Source organism: Candoia aspera, chromosome 13 (assembly GCF_035149785.1).
Source record: "Candoia aspera isolate rCanAsp1 chromosome 13, rCanAsp1.hap2, whole genome shotgun sequence".
NCBI lineage: Eukaryota > Metazoa > Chordata > Lepidosauria > Squamata > Boidae > Candoia > Candoia aspera.
Window position 1 is genome coordinate 22,263,969 of NC_086165.1, and position 18,965 is coordinate 22,282,933.

The following is an 18,965-nucleotide window of genomic DNA, read 5'->3' on the forward strand; positions in this document are numbered from 1 at the left end:
ACGTGATGTTGGGCTTTATGATCACATTGCTTAGTGATGGCAATTCCAGTCCCAATTATTGTTGTTATGCTAGGACTACCTGCATAGCGATTTGCCATCAGCAGGCTGACAGAATTCCCAGGCTCACCATAAGTGGGCAGTTGCCACTGTTTCACTACAGGAGATGCAAGAGGCAGCGTTCCTTGTGCAGGACGTCATGTTTCCCCAGCATTCAGTTCACTTAGCGAAACCTGTTTTGCCTTGCCCTCAGCTCCTGTTTCAAGAGAAGAACCCGGGGGTCCGCTATCAGTACACCATCCAGCAGGAGTCCAAGAATCAGAGTTCAGCTGCTCCAGCTGAGTTCTTCTGGCACTACGGACCCTGGACAAAATGCACAGCTACTTGTGGGACAGGTGAGGCGGCCTTTGTTAGAGTGCTGGAAAGCGTTTGGCCCGAGAGATCAGAAAAAACACACACCAGGCATTTCTATAAAAATAAATGTGTTTACAGAAAGCATAAAAATGTAAACAGTTTCATACCCAGATATCCTGGATAGGCACAAAGGCTTTACAAGCTCATACATGTACACGCGCTCTGAGTAGAGAAAACGAGCTGCCGCTGCTGCTGGGCTAAACAGAAAACTAAAGACTTCCTGGTGGCAAGCTTCCCCTTAGGCAATGAGCAGCTTTATCTTATTTGGTCATTCTTTTCACACCCCAACCTGAGGATACTTAAGTTTGACTTTCTGACTCTGCCAGAGTGGTTTGTTACCGTAGTAACTTAGTGGCTTGCTACTTGCAAAACAACCAAATACCAACAGCCTTGCCTTCCTGCTTGGGGGCAAGCTGCTTTCTTTGTGGGGTGAGCAGTAGCAGAACGGTCCAGTTGCAGTCACCCTGGAACTGTTCTTGTTTTGGGGCTGCGTGGAAAGCCAGGGGGCTGAAGGGGCCCAGTTGAGCCAGAGTCCAGCGCTGTAGGCACTTCGGTAAAATAACAGTCAGGACTGGGGTAGGCATCCTGAATATAAAGTTGGCATGAAAGCCAGCTGGGTGACCCTGGGCCAGTCCCTCTCTCAGCCCAACTCGGTGCAATGTAGACTAGCCTCCTCGTGGTGCACCCCGGGCAACGTGACTTGTCACGGCTCAATAGGCTACACATCTGGCTGCTGGGCCTCACAAGGATTTCCCAGCAAGAAAAAAGCAGCATGAACCCAAACTGCTATGCCATATGATTAAAAGAAAAAAGTGTGAGCATTCTCAAGTTACACGGCCCTAGGAAAAGGGTCTGCTTTTGAGGCATCAGACCCAGGTCAAATCTTCCATGAGGCAGCACAGGAAGATTTAAGTTCAGAAAAATATTGCTCTCTCAGGAAGATCTTACTGCTTCCACCACAAGGCGGAGGGTGTGTGGCTCAGGCACAAACATTCTGCACAGGGCTGGAGGCCCTTCCTTTGGGTTCCTTTAGTTGGGCTGGCCATGCTTGCCGGCCAAAAGGGTTTCTGATGCTGGAAGATGGGGTGCAACCCAGTCTCACGCTGCATCTGGACAGGCGGGAGAAGATATTTCTTCTGCTGATGGGGAGGGCAGGGAGGAGGGATGGCTATGAGGGCAGCTGGGATGATGAGGATGGAATTTGACGTATTTGACAATGCTAGGGTGGTTTCCCTGCCGGGTGCCATTGGTTCATGACTGTGACCAATCCTTCCTCGTGGTTATTGCATTGTGGGCTTTCATTGTCTGCCAGGGGAAGATTATGGGGCAACTGGGAAACATAAAGTAAGATTCCTGCTCTGCAGCTGAATGTATTAAAGCAAGAGACAAATGCACACGTTCGTTCTTGGCATCCCTTGGCTGTTGCTGCAGACGGCTTCTCTGGATTTTTCTGTACTTGCTCATAGGAAGCATGAGCCACATAGTAATTTAAGAGCTAGTCCACTTGGTTTGGGTCCAGAAGTGGGGGCCTGGTGTAGAAGACACATTGCTTCTTCATTCCTTGGAGCCTGCTGATCCATTGCCCTGTTTTCAGCATTGTGTAAGAGGCTGTGACAGTGAGAGGCAAACAGCTTGTGTTGGCAAACAGCTCTGACTTTCTGCTTCCACACCCACCTGCCTGCAAGGTCATTGGACACGCAGCTGTGGCCTTCCGAGAGTCAGAACACCGATGGGAGAAGTCAGCAATAGAGTCAACAGACCTCCCAATGGCAGGGTCCCCTCCCAGGTCAGGAGGTTTTGCTGCTTTTCATGTGTCGGTGCTTCCTTAGGAAAAGACTGCGTGTTCTGAGTGTTGTCTGACCAGGGACTGACAAGGAAAGAGATCTTGGAATAATGGTAAGCAGTTCAATTAAGGTTTTGACAGGGTGTGCATCTGCTATAAAAAAGGCCAACAGCATGTTAGGGGCAATAAGAAACAGTATGCCATAATGCCCTTGTATAAACTGATGGTGCAAACACATCTGGAATATTGTGTGCAGTTCTGGTCACTGCATCTCCAGAAGTATATGATGGAGCTAGAGAAATTTAAGAGGAGGGCAACTAAGATGATTGAGGGGCTGGAAAGGTTGAAGAAAAGTGGCATTTGGGGCTTTTTAATCTAGAAAGGCAAATGAAAGGGGACATGATTGAGGTGCATACAATTATTCATGGTGTGGATAAAATGGATAAGGAGAAGCTATTTTCCCTTCCCAAAATACTAGAACCAGAGGTTATCCAATGAAATTGAATCCTGAAAGAATCAGGACAAACAAAAGGATTTTGTTTTTTATACAACATGTAATTCAACTTTAGAATTCACTACCGTGAGATGTGGTGCTGGCTACCAGCTTGGCTGGCTTTACAAAAGGGTTGGACCCAATTCAGGGAAGTCCTGGGGATCAGCAGCTATTAGCCTTGATGGGAGCATGACTGCCTCTGAAGGCCCTCTGCTGCCAAGCTTGTGGGCCTCCTTAGGCATCTGCTTGGCCACTGGGAGGACAGACCGCTGGACCAGGCAGGCCCGGGGTCCCATCCAGCAAGGCCCTTCTTGTGTTCTTGCACCTACAGATGCTGAGAAATGCTGAGACTGGTCTCTCATGCCAGCAGGAAGGCTTCGTACTGAGGGACCTTAAAGGTCCATGGACCCTGTAAGCAAGAGCTGCAACAAACAGGGATTTGGGGAAAGGCCTGAAACTTGGGTGGTCTCTGTGACTTGGAAGCTAGTTCTGCTGGCCAGATGTCTCCGGGTCTGTCTCTGTGTGTGTGTGTGTGTCTCTCTCCTTCCTCCTCCTCCTCCTTGGAATGCCATTTATCTGAAGACCCCTTTTGCTTGCAGTGATAACTCTTCATTGCTTCTCTGTGGTGCAGTAAAAAATGTCACCACTGCCCTTAGATATGGCTTGTAGGACCACCTATTTCCGATGATTCGACAGGGTTGCTCTTGAGCGGGAAGGAGCTGGAAGTGACCCATGGCCACTCTGGAGCTCTCGCGGGCTGTTTGAGTGCTAGCCTTTGAACGATACAGCTAGGCTGACCTATGTGACTCATCTGAACCCACCACACAGACAGGCCCTCTAGCAAAGTGCCAGCTCCCCGGGCTGATCCTGTGGGGCTAAGGAATGGTGTGAATGGCTGTCGTTTGGGGAGAAGCTGAATAAGAGATTGATTCACTCCCAGCTGTGCAACCTTGTTCATTCTCCCCCATAGTATTGCTCACCTTAAGTTCTCCAAGTTCTGGAGCAAGGAGGATGGGAGAAAGGGGAGAGGATCTAGGTTGTCTACCAAGTTACGTGAAGGTGAGAGCGGGGCCTCCGTGCAGAGAGCAAGCTGAGCGCCAGTAGGGATGCAGAGCCTTTAAAGGGAGTGGGCGCACTGTAGCCGTGGGCAAACTGAAGACCCTGGGCTCGCCCCCCATCCAGGGGCAGCTCCTGGCCCTGAGATGGGATTAGCAGAGGCTGCAGTGATTCAGCAGAAGACTTGATCATCCAAAACCAGCAGTGGTGCTGCAAAGGCTGAAAGAAACGACTCAAACTATTTGTGGCTTATCAGAATTAGGAATAGCTGTTTACACCATCTTAGAAAGGAAACATAATGCGTGCATTTGGGTCCAGGACAAAGACAGGCAAATGGGGATGATGAACTCTGTCAAACAGCTTCTGAACTGAACTGAAAGGGAATGTTTGCCAGCCAGGCAGATTTTTTAGTTTCCTGCCAGCAGTTAGAGCTGCCAAAAATACATCAGATTTTGGCTAGTGGCCTTCCTACTGGGAATTCTCCAACATCATGACCCCCCCAGGAGTATTTCCTCTTCGCTGGCCAACATGCATTCTCCATTTCTAAGGAAGCGTGTGTGTTTTGGCTGCCGGTGAAGTAGTTATGGAAGGAGAGGCATTTGTCAAACTCGTTTGTCAAGAAGTAGGTGGCCGTGGTCAGAAGAGCTGGTGCCCAGTGGTAGATCTTCCCGTTCAATGAAGCAGCAGCAGCAGCAGCAGCCGCCGCCGCCGCCCAGCCAGCCTTGCTCAGCAGCAGCCAGGCTGAGCATGGCCAGGGATTGGGATGGGAAATGGGCTTTTTCTACACAGCCCTGCTGGTTGGAGACCAGCTTAAGAGAAGGTGTCAGCTGGTTCCTAAGATTCACCACTGGCTTTGGACCCTGAATTGGCATTTACCCACAGAATTGTTCCCTGCATGCTTTGTGGGGGACTAAGTCCAATTTGAATTTAATGGGTTTATTTTGTAGTAAATTTGTTTACAAGCTGGACTGAAAGAGCCAGTTTGGTTTGTGGTGAATATACTAGACTAATAGCAGAGACCTGGGTTCAAGTCCCCTCCCAGTCCACAAATGTGTGCAACTGGCACATGAGACAAATCCACAGGAAGGCCCCGGCTGTGGCTGCCACCTACTCTTTAAGCAGAAGCCAGCAGAAGCGATGAGTTCCAGAGGACCCCCAGGATGTATACCAACTCTGCCTGCGGGAGAACAACCCCATCAAGTTTTAAAGATGAAAAATCACATTTATTTATTTATTTGTTTTCTATCCCGCATTTATTTTTTTATAAATAACTCAAGGCGGCGAACATACCTAATACTCCCTCCTCCTCCTATTTGCCCCTCAACAGCAACCCTGTGAGGTGGTTGGGCTGAGAGAGAGTGACTGGCCCAAGGGCACCCAGCCGGCTTTCATGCCTCAGGTGGGACTGGAACTCTCTGTCTCCTGCTTTATAGCCCGTTGCCTTAACCACAACGCCAAACTGGCTCTTATCTTGGGGCCCCCAAAACAAGAGCCACTTGTTTTTGCCAGGGTTGGGTTGGAACCTGCTCTCCCCCATCCAAACTGCCACAGCCTCCAGGCACTGGGTAAGAACCTTGGCAGCATCACTTGTACAGCCAAGGATGGAAATATATAGCTGAGCATCATTGGCATATGGATGATGTTTGTGCCAATGGATATCTTCACCCATCAGTATCATGTAGATACTGAATAGGAATGGGTAGAGAGTTGAGCCCTAACTTACCCCACGTAAGAGGGGTTTAGGGCTTGACATCTCCTCCCCTAACAACATCAACTGAAACTGGCCTCAGAGGAAGGAGGAGAACTGCTGCAAAACATGCCCTGCTCCCAACTCCCAAAGCCAGTCCAGAATGATACCGTGGTTGACGGTATCAGAAGCTGCTGAGAAATCCAGGAGGGCGTGAATGGATGCACCATCCCTGTCTCAAGCCATCCAAAGGCTATCCACAAGTGCAACCAACGTCGTTGCAGCTTTATAATCTGGCCTGAAACCCAACTGAAAAGGGTCTGGATAATTCACTTCCTCCAGGTTCCCCAAACACAAGTGGCAGAGCTCACAGCTCCAGGGACCCTGTCTACTTCTTCAGGGCTAATTAGGTAAAACTAATTCCAGTCAATGACAAATCTCGATAAAATAGTTAAGAGCAGAGACATCACACTGACAACAAAGATCCGCATAGTTAAAGCAATGGTGTTCCCCGTAGTAACATATGGCTGCGAGAGCTGGACCATAAGGAAGGCTGAGAGAAGGAAGATCGATGCTTTTGAACTGTGGTGTTGGAGGAAAATTCTGAGAGTGCCTTGGACTGCAAGAAGATCAAACCAGTCCATCCTCCAGGAAATAAAGCCAGACTGCTCACTTGAGGGAATGATATTAAAGGCCAAACTGAAATACTTTGGCCACATAATGAGAAGACAGGACACCCTGGAGAAGGTGCTGATGCTAGGGAGAGTGGAGGGCAAAAGGAAGAGGGGCCGACCAAGGGCAAGATGGATGGATGATATTCTAGAGGTGATGGACTCGTCCCTGGGGGAGCTGGGGGTGTTGACGACCAACAGGAAGCTCTGGCGTGGGCTGGTCCATGAAGTCACGAAGAGTCGGAAGCGACTAAACGAATAAACAACAACAATTCCAGTCACTTCTGTAGGATCTGCCCAGCCAGAGTCTAACTCTGAGCAGATCCAAGCAATTTTGTCCAACAGATCCCTAGAATAGTCTTCAGAGCAACCCTGGAAAGGCTGCCCTGGTCACCTGAAACAGGGCTGCTGCATGGCTATCTGCAGGTGCAATAAGAGTGGCGAAGCAGGCCTGCTTTGCCTCTCTTATCTCTACCAGGTAAGTCCTAATAAAGGTTCTTAGTCCGATTCGCTCTTCATTTTCCTACAGCTGTGCTCTAGCCCTTTCATCTCCTGGAGCTCCTTGGAAAACCAGGGCATTCTATGTGATCCCCAAATACAGTCCACACAGGCACGATCCAATCTAGCTTATCATCGCTGCTCATTCCAGGCAGCAACTAAGGTCTCAGCTGGAGCATGCCACAGAGGTTTGGAAATAGCCCCAAGTTCCTCTGAAACCCTATTGGCTCCATCAGTCGCCTGGGGCAGACCAGTCAAATAAGTCATTAAAGCAGCAGGTCAGAAATATCTGTACCTGCAGCATAGTTTGGTGATCTTCGAGGTGCTTGCCTGCTTTTCCTCAACTGGGGCAGAACATGCTCTTGCGGTCTCATTTTTCTGCCATGTCCCTGTGACGCTCCCTTCATCTTGTCTCAGTCATGAGTAACAAAGGCTTCAGTCATCCTTGGGTGAACTGAATTAGCGCTTTCCCCCTTATTCTGACGCTGTTGAAGTGCAGTCTTGAGATTCCATAAAATTTGGCATGCCCCGCTGACAAAGTGAGCCATGTAGGGTCCGATGACCTGCAAGAGTGAGATCAGCCAGGACTTGCCATTTCAGGCTAACACAGTTGGAGGTGTAAAACTTGTCCAGAAGTGTGGGGACTGCTTTTCCAATTCTGCAAAAAGTTGGGGACTTCCTTCTGTCTGATCCTCCCTTTTTATACTCGGGGGGCTGCAAAAAGGACAGCAGTGGAACGTCAAATTTCCATAGAGTCGTCTACTGCTTGTAAAAGCTACCTGGGATTGCTCAAGCTGTACCCACTGTACCACGCACAGTATGTCTAGGCAGATACATGATTCTGGGTATGACTCAGCTCCTTTCCTGATCCCAGTCATTTCCTAGTCCTTAATTTATCAAGCGAAAGGACGGAGAAGCTTATAGTCATTGGATCCTGTCACATTCGTACAATTACAATGTAACAGTTGGGAGGACTAAGTGTCTCCATTTAGACCAGTGTTTCCCAACCTTGACAACTTTAAAATGTCTGGACTTCAACTCCCAGAATTCCCCAGTCAGCATGGCCATTGCTAAGAATTCTAGGAACTGATGTCCACGCATCTTAGAGTTGCTGAGGTAGACCAACCCGTGCCTAGTCCAGGCATCCCTTACTGTGGCATCCCTTTCAGTTGGCCATCCAGCCCCCGTTTAAACACTTCCCACAACGGCGAGTCCACTACTTCCCAGGGCAACCTGTTCCCTTGTGGAACAGCTCTTACCCTGAGGAAAGTCTTCTGGTGTCCAACAAAGCCTGCTTCCTTGTAATTCCAAACCCCCTACTTCTTATCCTGTCTTCAGAGAAACAAATCTGCCCACCTTCTGCATGGCAGCCCCTTAGACCCTTGAATGCAGTGATCATATCCCCATGCAGTCGTCTCTCTTCAGACTAAACACGTCCAATGACTCCAACGTTCCTTGTAAGCTTATTCTTCTAGGCCTCTTGCCATTTTGATTTACGTTCTCTGGGCACAGTCGTTTATCAACATTTTTCCTAAAATGGAGTGCCCAGAGCTGGTTGCGGTACCCTAGGTTCAGTCTGGTCAGAACAGAACGGAGGACGTTTCTTGATCTTGACAACAGTATTTTTGTTGATGTAATTTAGGCACCTGCACCTCCTCCCTCCCCGCCTGTAGGGTTGGCTCAACTTCAGCTTGTGATCTGTCAAGACATCCCGATCTTTTTCATATACTGTTATCATGTATGATTCCCTAACCCCATCCTATTTGTGTTCCTTTAATTTTTCCTATTCAGATGTAGAACTTTATTCTACATTTTAGAAGAATTTTATTAAATTTCAGAAAAAGATAAAAGATACAGAAAAACAAAGAACTACAAAAAAAGAACTAAAAAGTATGAAAACATGAGAGAAAAATTTTAAATAGGTTACAAAGAGAAACGACTTCTGACTTTAAACATCAAGGATATACTGCAATTTCCCATAATCAATCCCTTCTTGTTGTTGTTTATTCTTTTAGTCGCTTCTGACTCTTTGTGACTTTATGGACCAGCCCACGCCAGAGCTTCCTGTCAGTTGTCAACGCCCCCAGCTCCCCCAGGGACGAGTCCGTCACCTCTAGAATATCATCCATCCACCTTGCCCTTGGTCGGCCCCTCTTCCTTTTGCCTTCCACTCTCCCTAGCATCAGCATCTTCTCCAGGGTGTCCTGTCTTCTCATTATGTGGCCAAAGTATTTCAGTTTTGCCTTTAATATCATTCCCTCAAGTGAGCAGTCTGGCTTTATTTCCTGGAGAATGGACTGGTTTGATCTTCTTGCAGTCCAAGGCACTCTCAGCATTCTCCTCCAACACCACAGTTCCAAAGCATCGATCTTCCTTCTCTCAGCCTTCCTTATGGTCCAGTTCTCGCAGCCATATGTTACTACGGGGAACACCATGGCTTTAACTATGCAGACCTTTGTTGTCAGTGTGATGTCTCTGCTCTTAACTATTTTATCGAGATTGGTCATTGCTCTTCTCCCAAGGATTAAGCATCTTCTGATTTCCTGACTGCAGTCAGCATCTGCAGTAATCTTCGCACCTGGAAATACAAAGTCTTTCACTGCTTCTACATTTTCTCCCTCTATTTGCCAGTTATCAATCAAGCTGGTTGCCATAATCTTGGTTTTTTTGAGGTTTAGCTGCAAGCCAGCTTTTGCACTTTCTTCTTTCACCTTCATCATAAGGCTCCTCAGTTCCTCTTTGCTTTCAGCCATCAAAGTGGTATCATCTGCATATCTGAGATTGTTAATGTTTCTTCCAGAGATTTTAACTCCAGCCTTGGATTCCTCAAGCCCAGCATGTCGCATGATGTGTTCTTCGTACAAGTTCGTACAAGGGTGAGAGTATACAGCCCTGCCATACTCCTTTCCCAATCTTAAACTAGTCCGTTGTTCTGTGGTCTGTTCTTACTGTTGCTACTTGGTCGTTATACAGATTCTTCAGGAGGCATACAAGATGACTTGGTATCCCCATACCACTAAGAACTTGCCACAATTTGTTATGGTCCACACAGTCAAAGGCTTTAGAATAGTCAATAAAACAGAAATAGATGTTTTTCTGAAACTCCCTGGCTTTTTCCATTATCCAGTGGATATTGGCAATTTGGTCCCTAGTTCCTCTGCCTTTTCTTAAACCCAGCTTGTACATCTGGCAATTCTCGCTCCATGAACTGCTGAAGTCTACCTTGCAGGATCTTGAGCATTACCTTACTGGCATGTGAAATGAGTGCCACTGTTCGATAGTTTGAACATTCTTTAGTGTTTCCCTTTTTTGGTATGGGGATATAAGTTGATTTTTTCCAATCTGATGGCCATTCTTGTGTTTTCCAAATTTGCTGGCATATAGCATGCATTACCTTGACAGCATCATCTTGTAAGATTTTGAACAGTTCAGCTGGGATGCCATCATCTCCTGCTGCCGCCTTATTAGCAATGCTTCTTAAGGCCCACTCAACCTCACTCTTCAGGATGTCTGGCTCTAGCTCACTGACCACACCGTCAAAGCTATCCCCGATATTGTTATCCTTCCTATACAGGTCTTCCGTATATTCTTGCCACCTTTTCTTGATCTCTTCTTCTTCTGTTAGGTCCTTGCCATCTCTGTTTTTGATCATACCCATTTTTGCCTGGAATTTACCTCCGATGTTTCTAATTTTCTGGAAGAGGTCTCTTGTCCTTCCTATTCTATTGTCTTCTTCCACTTCCGCGCATTGCTTGTTTAAAAATAATTCCTTATCTCTTCTGGCTAACCTCTGGAATTTTGCATTTAATTGGGCATATCTCCCCCTATCACTGTTGCCTTTTGCTTTCCTTCTTTCTTGGGCTACTTCTAGTGTCTCAGCAGAAATCAATCCCTTACTCTATATTAAACCAAAATCACATTATTTCTACAAGTCAACCCCTTAGCACATTATAAAAATCACTAAATATCATTGCTCCCTCCCCTTATATTAAAAAAGAAGAAAAAATATAAATCACCTAGTCAACTCCCCCTCCAAATAACAATTTCTTAGTTATTCCCTTCCTACTACTATTCTATACATTCCTGTCTACTATGATAAAAATAAAAAATAAAAAAACATGCAAATTGTCTGCTATTATAATTAAAAATACAAGAAACATGAATTAATATTACTTTAAAAAAAACCTTAATAATCATAATCCCAATCATTAACAATAAGTGAAATCCTCCAAAATCAAAAAACCATCCAGATAAATATTTTTGGTCCCTTAACCCCTTCAAAATAGACCAAAGCCTCTTAGGGTTTTTTGTTGTTTATTCGTTTAGTCGCTTCCGACTCTTCGTGACTTCATGGACCAGCCCACGCCAGAGCTTCCTGTCGGTCGTCAACACCCCCAGCTCCCCCAGGGACGAGTCCGTCACCTCTAGAATATCATCCATCCATCTTGCCCTTGGTCGGCCCCTCTTCCTTTTGCCTTCCACTCTCCCTAGCATCAGCATCTTCTCCAGGGTGTCCTGTCTTCTCATGATGTGGCCAAAGTATTTCAGTTTTGCCTTTAATATCATTCCCTCAAGTGAGCAGTCTGGCTTTATTTCCTGGAGGATGGACTGGTTGGATCTTCTTGCAGTCCAAGGCACTCTCAGAATTTTCCTCCAACACCACAGTTCAAAAGCATCGATCTTCCTTCGCTCAGCCTTCCTTATGGTCCAGCTCTCGCAGCCATATGTTACTACAGGGAACACCATTGCTTTAACTATGCGGGCCTTTGTTGTCAGTGTGATGTCTCTGCTCTTAACTATTTTATCGAGATTTGTCATTGCTCTTCTTCCAAGGATTAAGCGTCTTCTGATTTCCTGACTGCAGTCAGCATCTGCAGTCATCTTCGCACCTAGGAATATAAAGTCTTTCACTGCTTCTACATTTTCTCCCTCTATTTGCCAGTTATCAATCAAGCTGGTTGCCATAATCTTGGTTTTTTTGAGGTTTAGCTGCAAGCCAGCTTTTGCACTTTCTTCTTTCACCTTCATCATAAGGCTCCTCAGTTCCTCTTCACTTTCAGCCATCAAAGTGGTATCATCTGCATATCTGAGATTGTTAATGTTTCTTCCAGAGATTTTAACTCCAGCCTTGGATTCCTCAAGGCCAGCTTGTCGCATGATGTGTTCTGCATACAAGTTGAATAGGTAGGGTGAGAGTATACAGCCCTGCCGTACTCCTTTCCCAATCTTAAACCAGTCTGTTGTTCCGTGGTGTGTTCTTACTGTTGCTACTTGGTCGTTATACAGATTCTTCAGGAGGCATACAAGATGACTTGGTATCCCCATACCACTAAGAACTTGCCACAATTTGTTATGGTCCACACAGTCAAAGGCTTTAGAATAGTCAATAAAACAGAAATAGATGTTTTTCTGAAACTCCCTGGCTTTTTCCATTATCCAGCGGATATTGGCAATTTGGTCTCTAGTTCCTCTGCCTTTTCTAAACCCAGCTTGTACGTCTGGCAATTCTCGCTCCATGAACTGCTGAAGTCTACCTTGCAGGATCTTGAGCATTACCTTACTGGCATGTGAAATGAGTGCCACTGTTCGATAGTTTGAACATTCTTTAGTGTTTCCCTTTTTTGGTATGGGGATATAAGTTGATTTTTTCCAGTCTGATGGCCATTCTTGTGTTTTCCAAATTTGCTGGCATATAGCATGCATTACCTTGACAGCATCATCTTGCAAGATTTTGAACAGTTCAGCTGGGATGCCGTCGTCTCCTGTTGCCTTGTTATTAGCAATGCTTCTTAAGGCCCACTCAACCTCACTCTTCAGGATGTCTGGCTCTAGCTCACCGACCACACTGTCAAAGCTATCCCCGATATTGTTATCCTTCCTATACAGGTTTTCTGTATATTCTTGCCACCTTTTCTTGATCTCTTCTTCTTCTGTTAGGTCCTTGCCATCTTTGTTTTTGATCATACCCATTTTTGCCTGGAATTTACCTCCGATGTTTCTAATTTTCTGGAAGAGGTCTCTTGTCCTTCCTATTCTATTGTCTTCTTCCACTTCTGCGCATTGCTTGTTTAAAAATAATTCCTTATCTCTTCTGGCTAACCTCTGGAATTTTGCATTTAATTGGGCATATCTCCCCCTATCACTGTTGCCTTTTGCTTTCCTTCTTTCTTGGGCTACTTCTAGTGTCTCAGCAGACAGCCATTTTGCCTTCTTGGTTTTCTCTTTCTTTGGGATGTATTTTGTTGCCGCCTCCTGAACAATGCTGCCAACTTCTGTCCAGAGTTCTTCCGGGACCCTATCTACTAAGTCCAGTCCCTTAAATCGATTCCTCACCTCCACTGCATATTCCTTAGGAATATTAGTGAGCTCATATCTAGCTGATCTGTGGGTCTTCCCTAATGTCTTGAGTCTGATCCTAAATTGTGCAAGAAGAAGTTCGTGATCTGAACTACAGTCAGCTCCAGGCCTTGTTTTTACCGACTGTACAGATGTCCGCCACCTTTGGCTGCAAAGGATGTAATCAATCTGATTTCGGTGTTGTCCATCTGGTGAAGTCCATGTATAAAGCCGTCTCTTAGGTTGTTGGAAGAGAGTGTTTGTTATGCAGAGTGAATTGTCTTGGCAAAATTCTATCAGCCTGTGTCCTGCTTCGTTTTGTTCTCCCAGGCCATACTTACCTGTAATTCGAGGTGTCATTTGACTGCCCACCTTAGCATTCCAGTCTCCTGTGATGAAAATAACATCTCTTTTAGGCGTGTTGTCCAGTAGGTGCTGCAGATCCTCATAGAACTGCTCTACTTCAGCTTCTTCAGCATTTGTGGTTGGGGCGTATATTTGGATCACTGTGATGTTAGATGGCTTGCCCTGAATTCGAATTGAGATCATTCTATCATTTTTTGGGTTGTATCCAAGCACTGCTTTAGCCACTTTACTATTAATTATGAAGGCTACTCCATTTCTTCTGTGGTCCTCTTGTCCGCAGTAGTAGATCTGGTGGTCATTTGATGTGAAGTGGCCCATTCCAGTCCATTTCAGTTCACTGACGCCCAGAATGTCTATCTTTAATCTTGACATCTCACCAATAACCACATCCAATTTGCCCTGGCTCATAGATCTTACATTCCAGGTTCCGATGGTGTGTTGATCCTTAGAACATCGGATTCGCCGTTCACCACCAGCACCGTCGGCCGCTAGCCGTCCTTTCGGCTTTGAGCTAGCTGCGTCATCACGTCTGGGGCTAGTTGAGCTCATCCTCTGTTCCTCCCCAGTAGCATTTTGACCATCTTCCGACCTGGGGGTCTCATCTTCCGATGGTATACCGACATATCTCTGGTTGTACTGATCCATTTAGTTTTCACGGCAAGAATACTGAGGTGGGTTGCCATTACCTTCCCCAGGGATCGCATTTAGTCTGACCTCTCTGTCATGACCTTCCCGTCTTGGGTGGCCCTTCACGGTTTAGCTCATGGCATCATTGAGGTGCTCAAGCTCCAGCACCACGACAAGGTAACGATCCTTTGCTGAAGCTCTTAGGGTACAAATACTTAAAAAATATATAAATTGGGTGCTTTGGAAATGGGGTGGCTGGACTTAATGTTCCTTTAAGGCTGCAGCGTGGCTTGGAAATGGTGACATCCCAGCCTCCCGCCAAAGTCTTACCTGTTGATCGCCAACGCTGTTTGTGATCTCCTGGCTGCAACTCGCTGTCTGGAGGATGAATGGGTCAATTCCGAGCATTTTCCTTGACCCCAAAAATCACTCCTGCGCTTCAGGAGAAACTAGCCTGAGCCTGAAAAAACTGCCACGATGCCAGTTTTACCTGCAGAGCTTGCAGGCAAAGCTGTTCAGTCTGCCATGATCCCACCAGAAGTCTGGATCTTTCTGAATCTTGACACTGCCCCCTTTTTATTATCTCCCCTATCTTTGCCTCATCTCAAAATTAGATAATCATATTTTCTAACTCCTCATGAGAATCATTTATAAATATGTGGGACAGGACAGGGACTAAAAGAGAACCTTGTGTTACTCCCATTGACAATTCCCTCCACTCTGACCCAGAGCCCCTGACCCACTAGCGTCATTAGGTACATTTTTTCAACCAGCTCTTGGTCCATCTAATGATTGCTTAGCCCAGCCTACCTTTTGCCACCTTCTCTACTAGAATCTCATGGGAGTCTTTGTCAAATGCTTTGCTGGCACTAAAACTAAAGGTCCACCATGTCTGCTGCTTTTCCCTGGTCATGATTCCCCCGATTTCATGTCAGTTTTCTACCAGTTCAAGGGTAGGTGGGGGGCACCAACTCAGAACTGGAGCTGAACATAGTACATGAGGTAAGTAACAGTGAGAAAGAGTCTATTATCTGTTTTTGGATTATTGAAGTTTAATTGATTAAGTTTAAGTTACATAGTTTATTAAATATATATTATTTATTTATCCATACTATGTCTGTACTTGGCTTGTTGTAATTCTAACCTGACTTTTGATGACTTCAGTCCCCCATCATGTCTGTCTGAATGGCTCCTTGACTACAACATTCTAGGACCCCCTGCTCCCTGTCCTTGAAGGAGCGAGGCCCTTGGCCATTTGCAGCATGTGTGGAAGGCAAACACTTCAGTAGACATTTACATTCTTCAAAAGGCCCTTGTGTTGGGCAGCAGCTGAAGTAACAACCTATGAAGAAGTGGGGGGGGGGGGTGAGATAGAATTTAAGACCCCAAAGGAAAGGTGGGTAACCCAGCATATATGTAAAAGCACTTCTCTCTGGAAACTTGGAGAGCTACTCCAAGTCAGGGTTTAATCCTAGGTTCAGATCTGCTTGAAATCAAAAGTAAAGTTTCAAGTTTATAACAGTTTATATGTCATGGGGGACTCAGATTTCTCTCTGTGATTTTTGCTCGCAGGTGGGAACCACAGCATGGCACAAAAGGATTTTGTTCTGTCCCCAGATAAGCCATGCCCAATGTGTATCCTTGGTCCTTGGGATGTGCCCTTGTGCCCAGATTAGGGGTGTGGTTCCTTCCTTGCTTCCTTCCATTGCTTTGCATAATTGCTCTCTCCTCCTGCCCTCAGGGGTTCAGAGGCAAATGGTGCGTTGCCTTGAGAAAGCCGCTGGGTTTGTGGAGGAGCAGTACTGTGATGCTCTTAGCCGGCCAGATGACAAGCGAAGGAATTGCAACGAGGAACCGTGTCCAGCCAGGTCAGCTCACGGGCTCCCCCAAAGCTATTCTGGCTGTAGGATGCTGTGCCATTGAAAAGAAAAGCTCTGCTCAGTCATGCTTGTCTGGGAGAAGAACGCTGCTCTGCTCTGCAAATTTGGCAGAACTTGGGGCCCAGTCATAATATCTGTTGTAAATCGCCCAGACTCCCCCTTTGGGGGGAGATGGGCGGTGGCAAAATTTAATAGATAGATAGATAGATAGATAGATAGATAGATAGATAGATAGATAGATAGATAGATAACCTGAGGCTGGGCCTCTATGGCAGCACTTCATTGAGGTCTATGGCTCCAGAAGCTGTTTTCACTGGTAAAGTGGTGTTTTGTGCATGAGGGAACCAGCCTGGTCTCCTGAAGAAGTGGTCTCAGGCAGCACCAAGACCAAGCCACCACCTGGACTTTTGGTGATGAGTTCAGGCACCTGCATGTGCTTAGTCTAGGGGAATGGGACAGCTCAGGTTGTAGCAAAAGGTCCTTTATGGGTCCACAATTGACGCTATGGTGAGACTCCTGACCTAACCCTTTCCTTCTGGGTGTTTCCACCAGGTGGTGGGCTGGCGAATGGCAGGTATGTTCTGCCACTTGCGGTGACTCTGGACTGATGAAAAGGACTGTCCTCTGTATTCAGAGTGTGGCCCTGGATGAGCAGCAGGCTCTACAGCTCAACAAGTGCCAACATCTCACCAAGCCAGAGACCACGGCCCCCTGCAACCGAGAAGTCCTCTGCCTGGCACAGTGGGTCACAGGCAGCTGGTCAGAGGTGAGAGAATCACAGTCCAAAAGTTACAGGAACCTTGAGGTGTTGGGAAGAAGAACAGAGGCTTGGCAGGAGCTTGGGGTTTTCTACTAGCCCTTTTGGGCCAGTTTATAAAATCCTTCACTCTCTCTTTCTTTTTGTTTTTGAGCCTCCCTTCCAAGGCTGGTCATGATATCTGGGCTTCTGTGCTTGGCAAAATGTTAATCCATAGGGAGCAACTGGTTTTGAACTGTGCGTTGTTTTGAGACCAGCCAAAGTTTTGCAAATCTCTATTTTCCCTCAACAAATCAGCTTGCTTTCTTCCAGATAATAAATCTATTTTTAATTCTCTTATTTATCTATCTATCTATCTATCTATCTATCTATCTATCTATCTATCTATCTATCTATCTATCTATCTATCTGATTTTGCCACCGCCTGTGTCCCCCCAGAAGAAGGATTCTTAGCCGGACACTTCTTTCTAATTAAGCTGTTCTCCCTGGACCCACAATCAAGTTTTATCTTCTGTAGAAGTTAAAGTTAACTTTGAAACCCAAAGACCTGAAACTTGAGGGTGGGGGCTAGCTTCCTTTTTCCCCAGTCTTTCCTGCGTTGGGCATTTGTCTAGCAGTAACTCACTTTTAGAGTCCCTCCTTTGCCTTTCTAGTGCTCGGTGACGTGTGGGAAAGGAACACAGAGGCGTCCGGTTTTCTGCCCTGCTGATGCCGGAGCCAGGTGTGATCCAGCAGAAAGACCTGTCTCTGAGATGGACTGCTTGTTCTTGCCCTGTTGGGATAGGAGAGAGAACGGCGTTCCTGACTGGTCTGGAAGTGGCTCTTTGAGCCAGGAGCTATTTAATGAAATTGATTTCATCCCCAATTATCATGCCTCCAAATTTAGTCCTTCAGCTCCCAAATCTGAAAACGTTATTACAGAGGAAGTTCTCCCCCCAAACAGCCATAAAAAGGGAAATGTGTTTGTGGATGATTTTTACTATGATTATAATTTTATCAATTTTCACGAGGATCTGTCTTATGACCTGGTTGAGGAAAAGAACAGTAGAAGGGAGGACTTGAATCCCAACTTTGGGGTCAAGACTCTTCACAAGATGGAGGGGGTTCCTCAAGAAATGCTTCCTGATTTTCCTCCCACCACAGAGCCAGAAGTCAAGCTGGCTAGTCAAGACATAACATCTCCCACTTCTGGGCAGGAACACGAGGAGGAGCATGATAATATTCAGGATAGTGGCACAATTGGCCCTTTGCAGGACCCTGTTGGTACGGCAGTTGTCAACAGCTCTTCTGCTGCAGTTGATGGGAAAAGCTCCCAGCCATCACTTTTGGAAGATCATCCATCCACTTCAGTAGTGAAGCATCTTCCTTTTGGCAGCAACAAACCGGTATTTGGTGATACTACTCAAGAACCTCCTTTTACAAATACTGTTTTGAAAGACAGCACAGTAAGATCTGATTCCTCCACCAGCTCTCCTTACTTGGCTGTACTAACTCCAGCAGTGTCTTCTGCCAAGGACAACTATTGGAGAAGTGAGTTTGGTGCTCTTGGCAGCACAGAAAATCCTGACAGGAGGATGCAGGACCCCAAGTTTCCTGAACTCAGTGACAGCGGTGATAATGGTTTGTGGAAAATGGCAGAAGAAAGCCGCAGAAAGCAGAGTAATAGCGACAGAGACTTTGTCGGTGGTGAAGGTAATATGGACACTGCTCACACACTGAAAGAAAAGCAGGTAAATACAGTTGCAACAACTGCAAGAAGAACTGGGGCACCCGACCACCTTACCCATCCTCTGCCTGCTTCTGCTGAAGCCTCCTCTGCCGCTGCCGTCCTGGATGCAGAGATGAGTAGCACCTCAGGGCCTGACCAGGCCCATAGATCAAATACACAAAACCACCTCAAAAAAGTATTGTCGCTCACAGCTGAGCTTCCATCATGGGTGTCTCCCTTCACTTCTGCATACCAGTTGTTTGGATTCAGCAGAAAGACACACACATTTTACCATCCAGGCACTCTGACACCACCGATACCAGCTGAGTCAAACTCTTTGCATCAGGGCTCAACTTTCCCCAACTTTTCCCCTTCTACTTCACTACCTCCCAGACAGAAGCAATCTAATGAGCTTAAGACAGACTTGGACACTAAGCCTATATCATCCACTGAGGACCAAGGATTCTCCAGGGACAGAAGTGAACGCCCATCTCCCCGTGTGATAACTGCTAGTAGTAAAGGAGGTGCTGGGCCCAGCCTTGTGAAGGTGAAATTTCAGGACCTGGAAGGGAAGATGCTGTCTTCTGTAGCTCCTGCTGCTGCTGTTACAGCTGCTCTCAATGCCAGCTGGGAAGCAGGAAACTGGAGTGAGGTAAGTTCTCAGGAAAGCCAACGTTACCATCACCGTGGAC

At 46.4% G+C, this 18,965-nt stretch overlaps 1 protein-coding gene across 1 annotated transcript in view; it reads left to right on the plus strand.

Moving 5' to 3' along the window:
• The window catches only part of ADAMTS7 (ADAM metallopeptidase with thrombospondin type 1 motif 7), a 74,227-nt gene that overhangs the window by 34,464 nt on the left and 20,798 nt on the right, over positions 1-18,965 (plus strand). The window contains exons 16-19 of the mRNA XM_063314392.1: positions 251-392; positions 15,670-15,796; positions 16,361-16,574; positions 17,219-18,925. Coding sequence (XP_063170462.1) covers positions 251-392; positions 15,670-15,796; positions 16,361-16,574; positions 17,219-18,925 — 2,190 coding nt within the window. The remainder of the gene's footprint in view (positions 1-250; positions 393-15,669; positions 15,797-16,360; positions 16,575-17,218; positions 18,926-18,965) is intronic.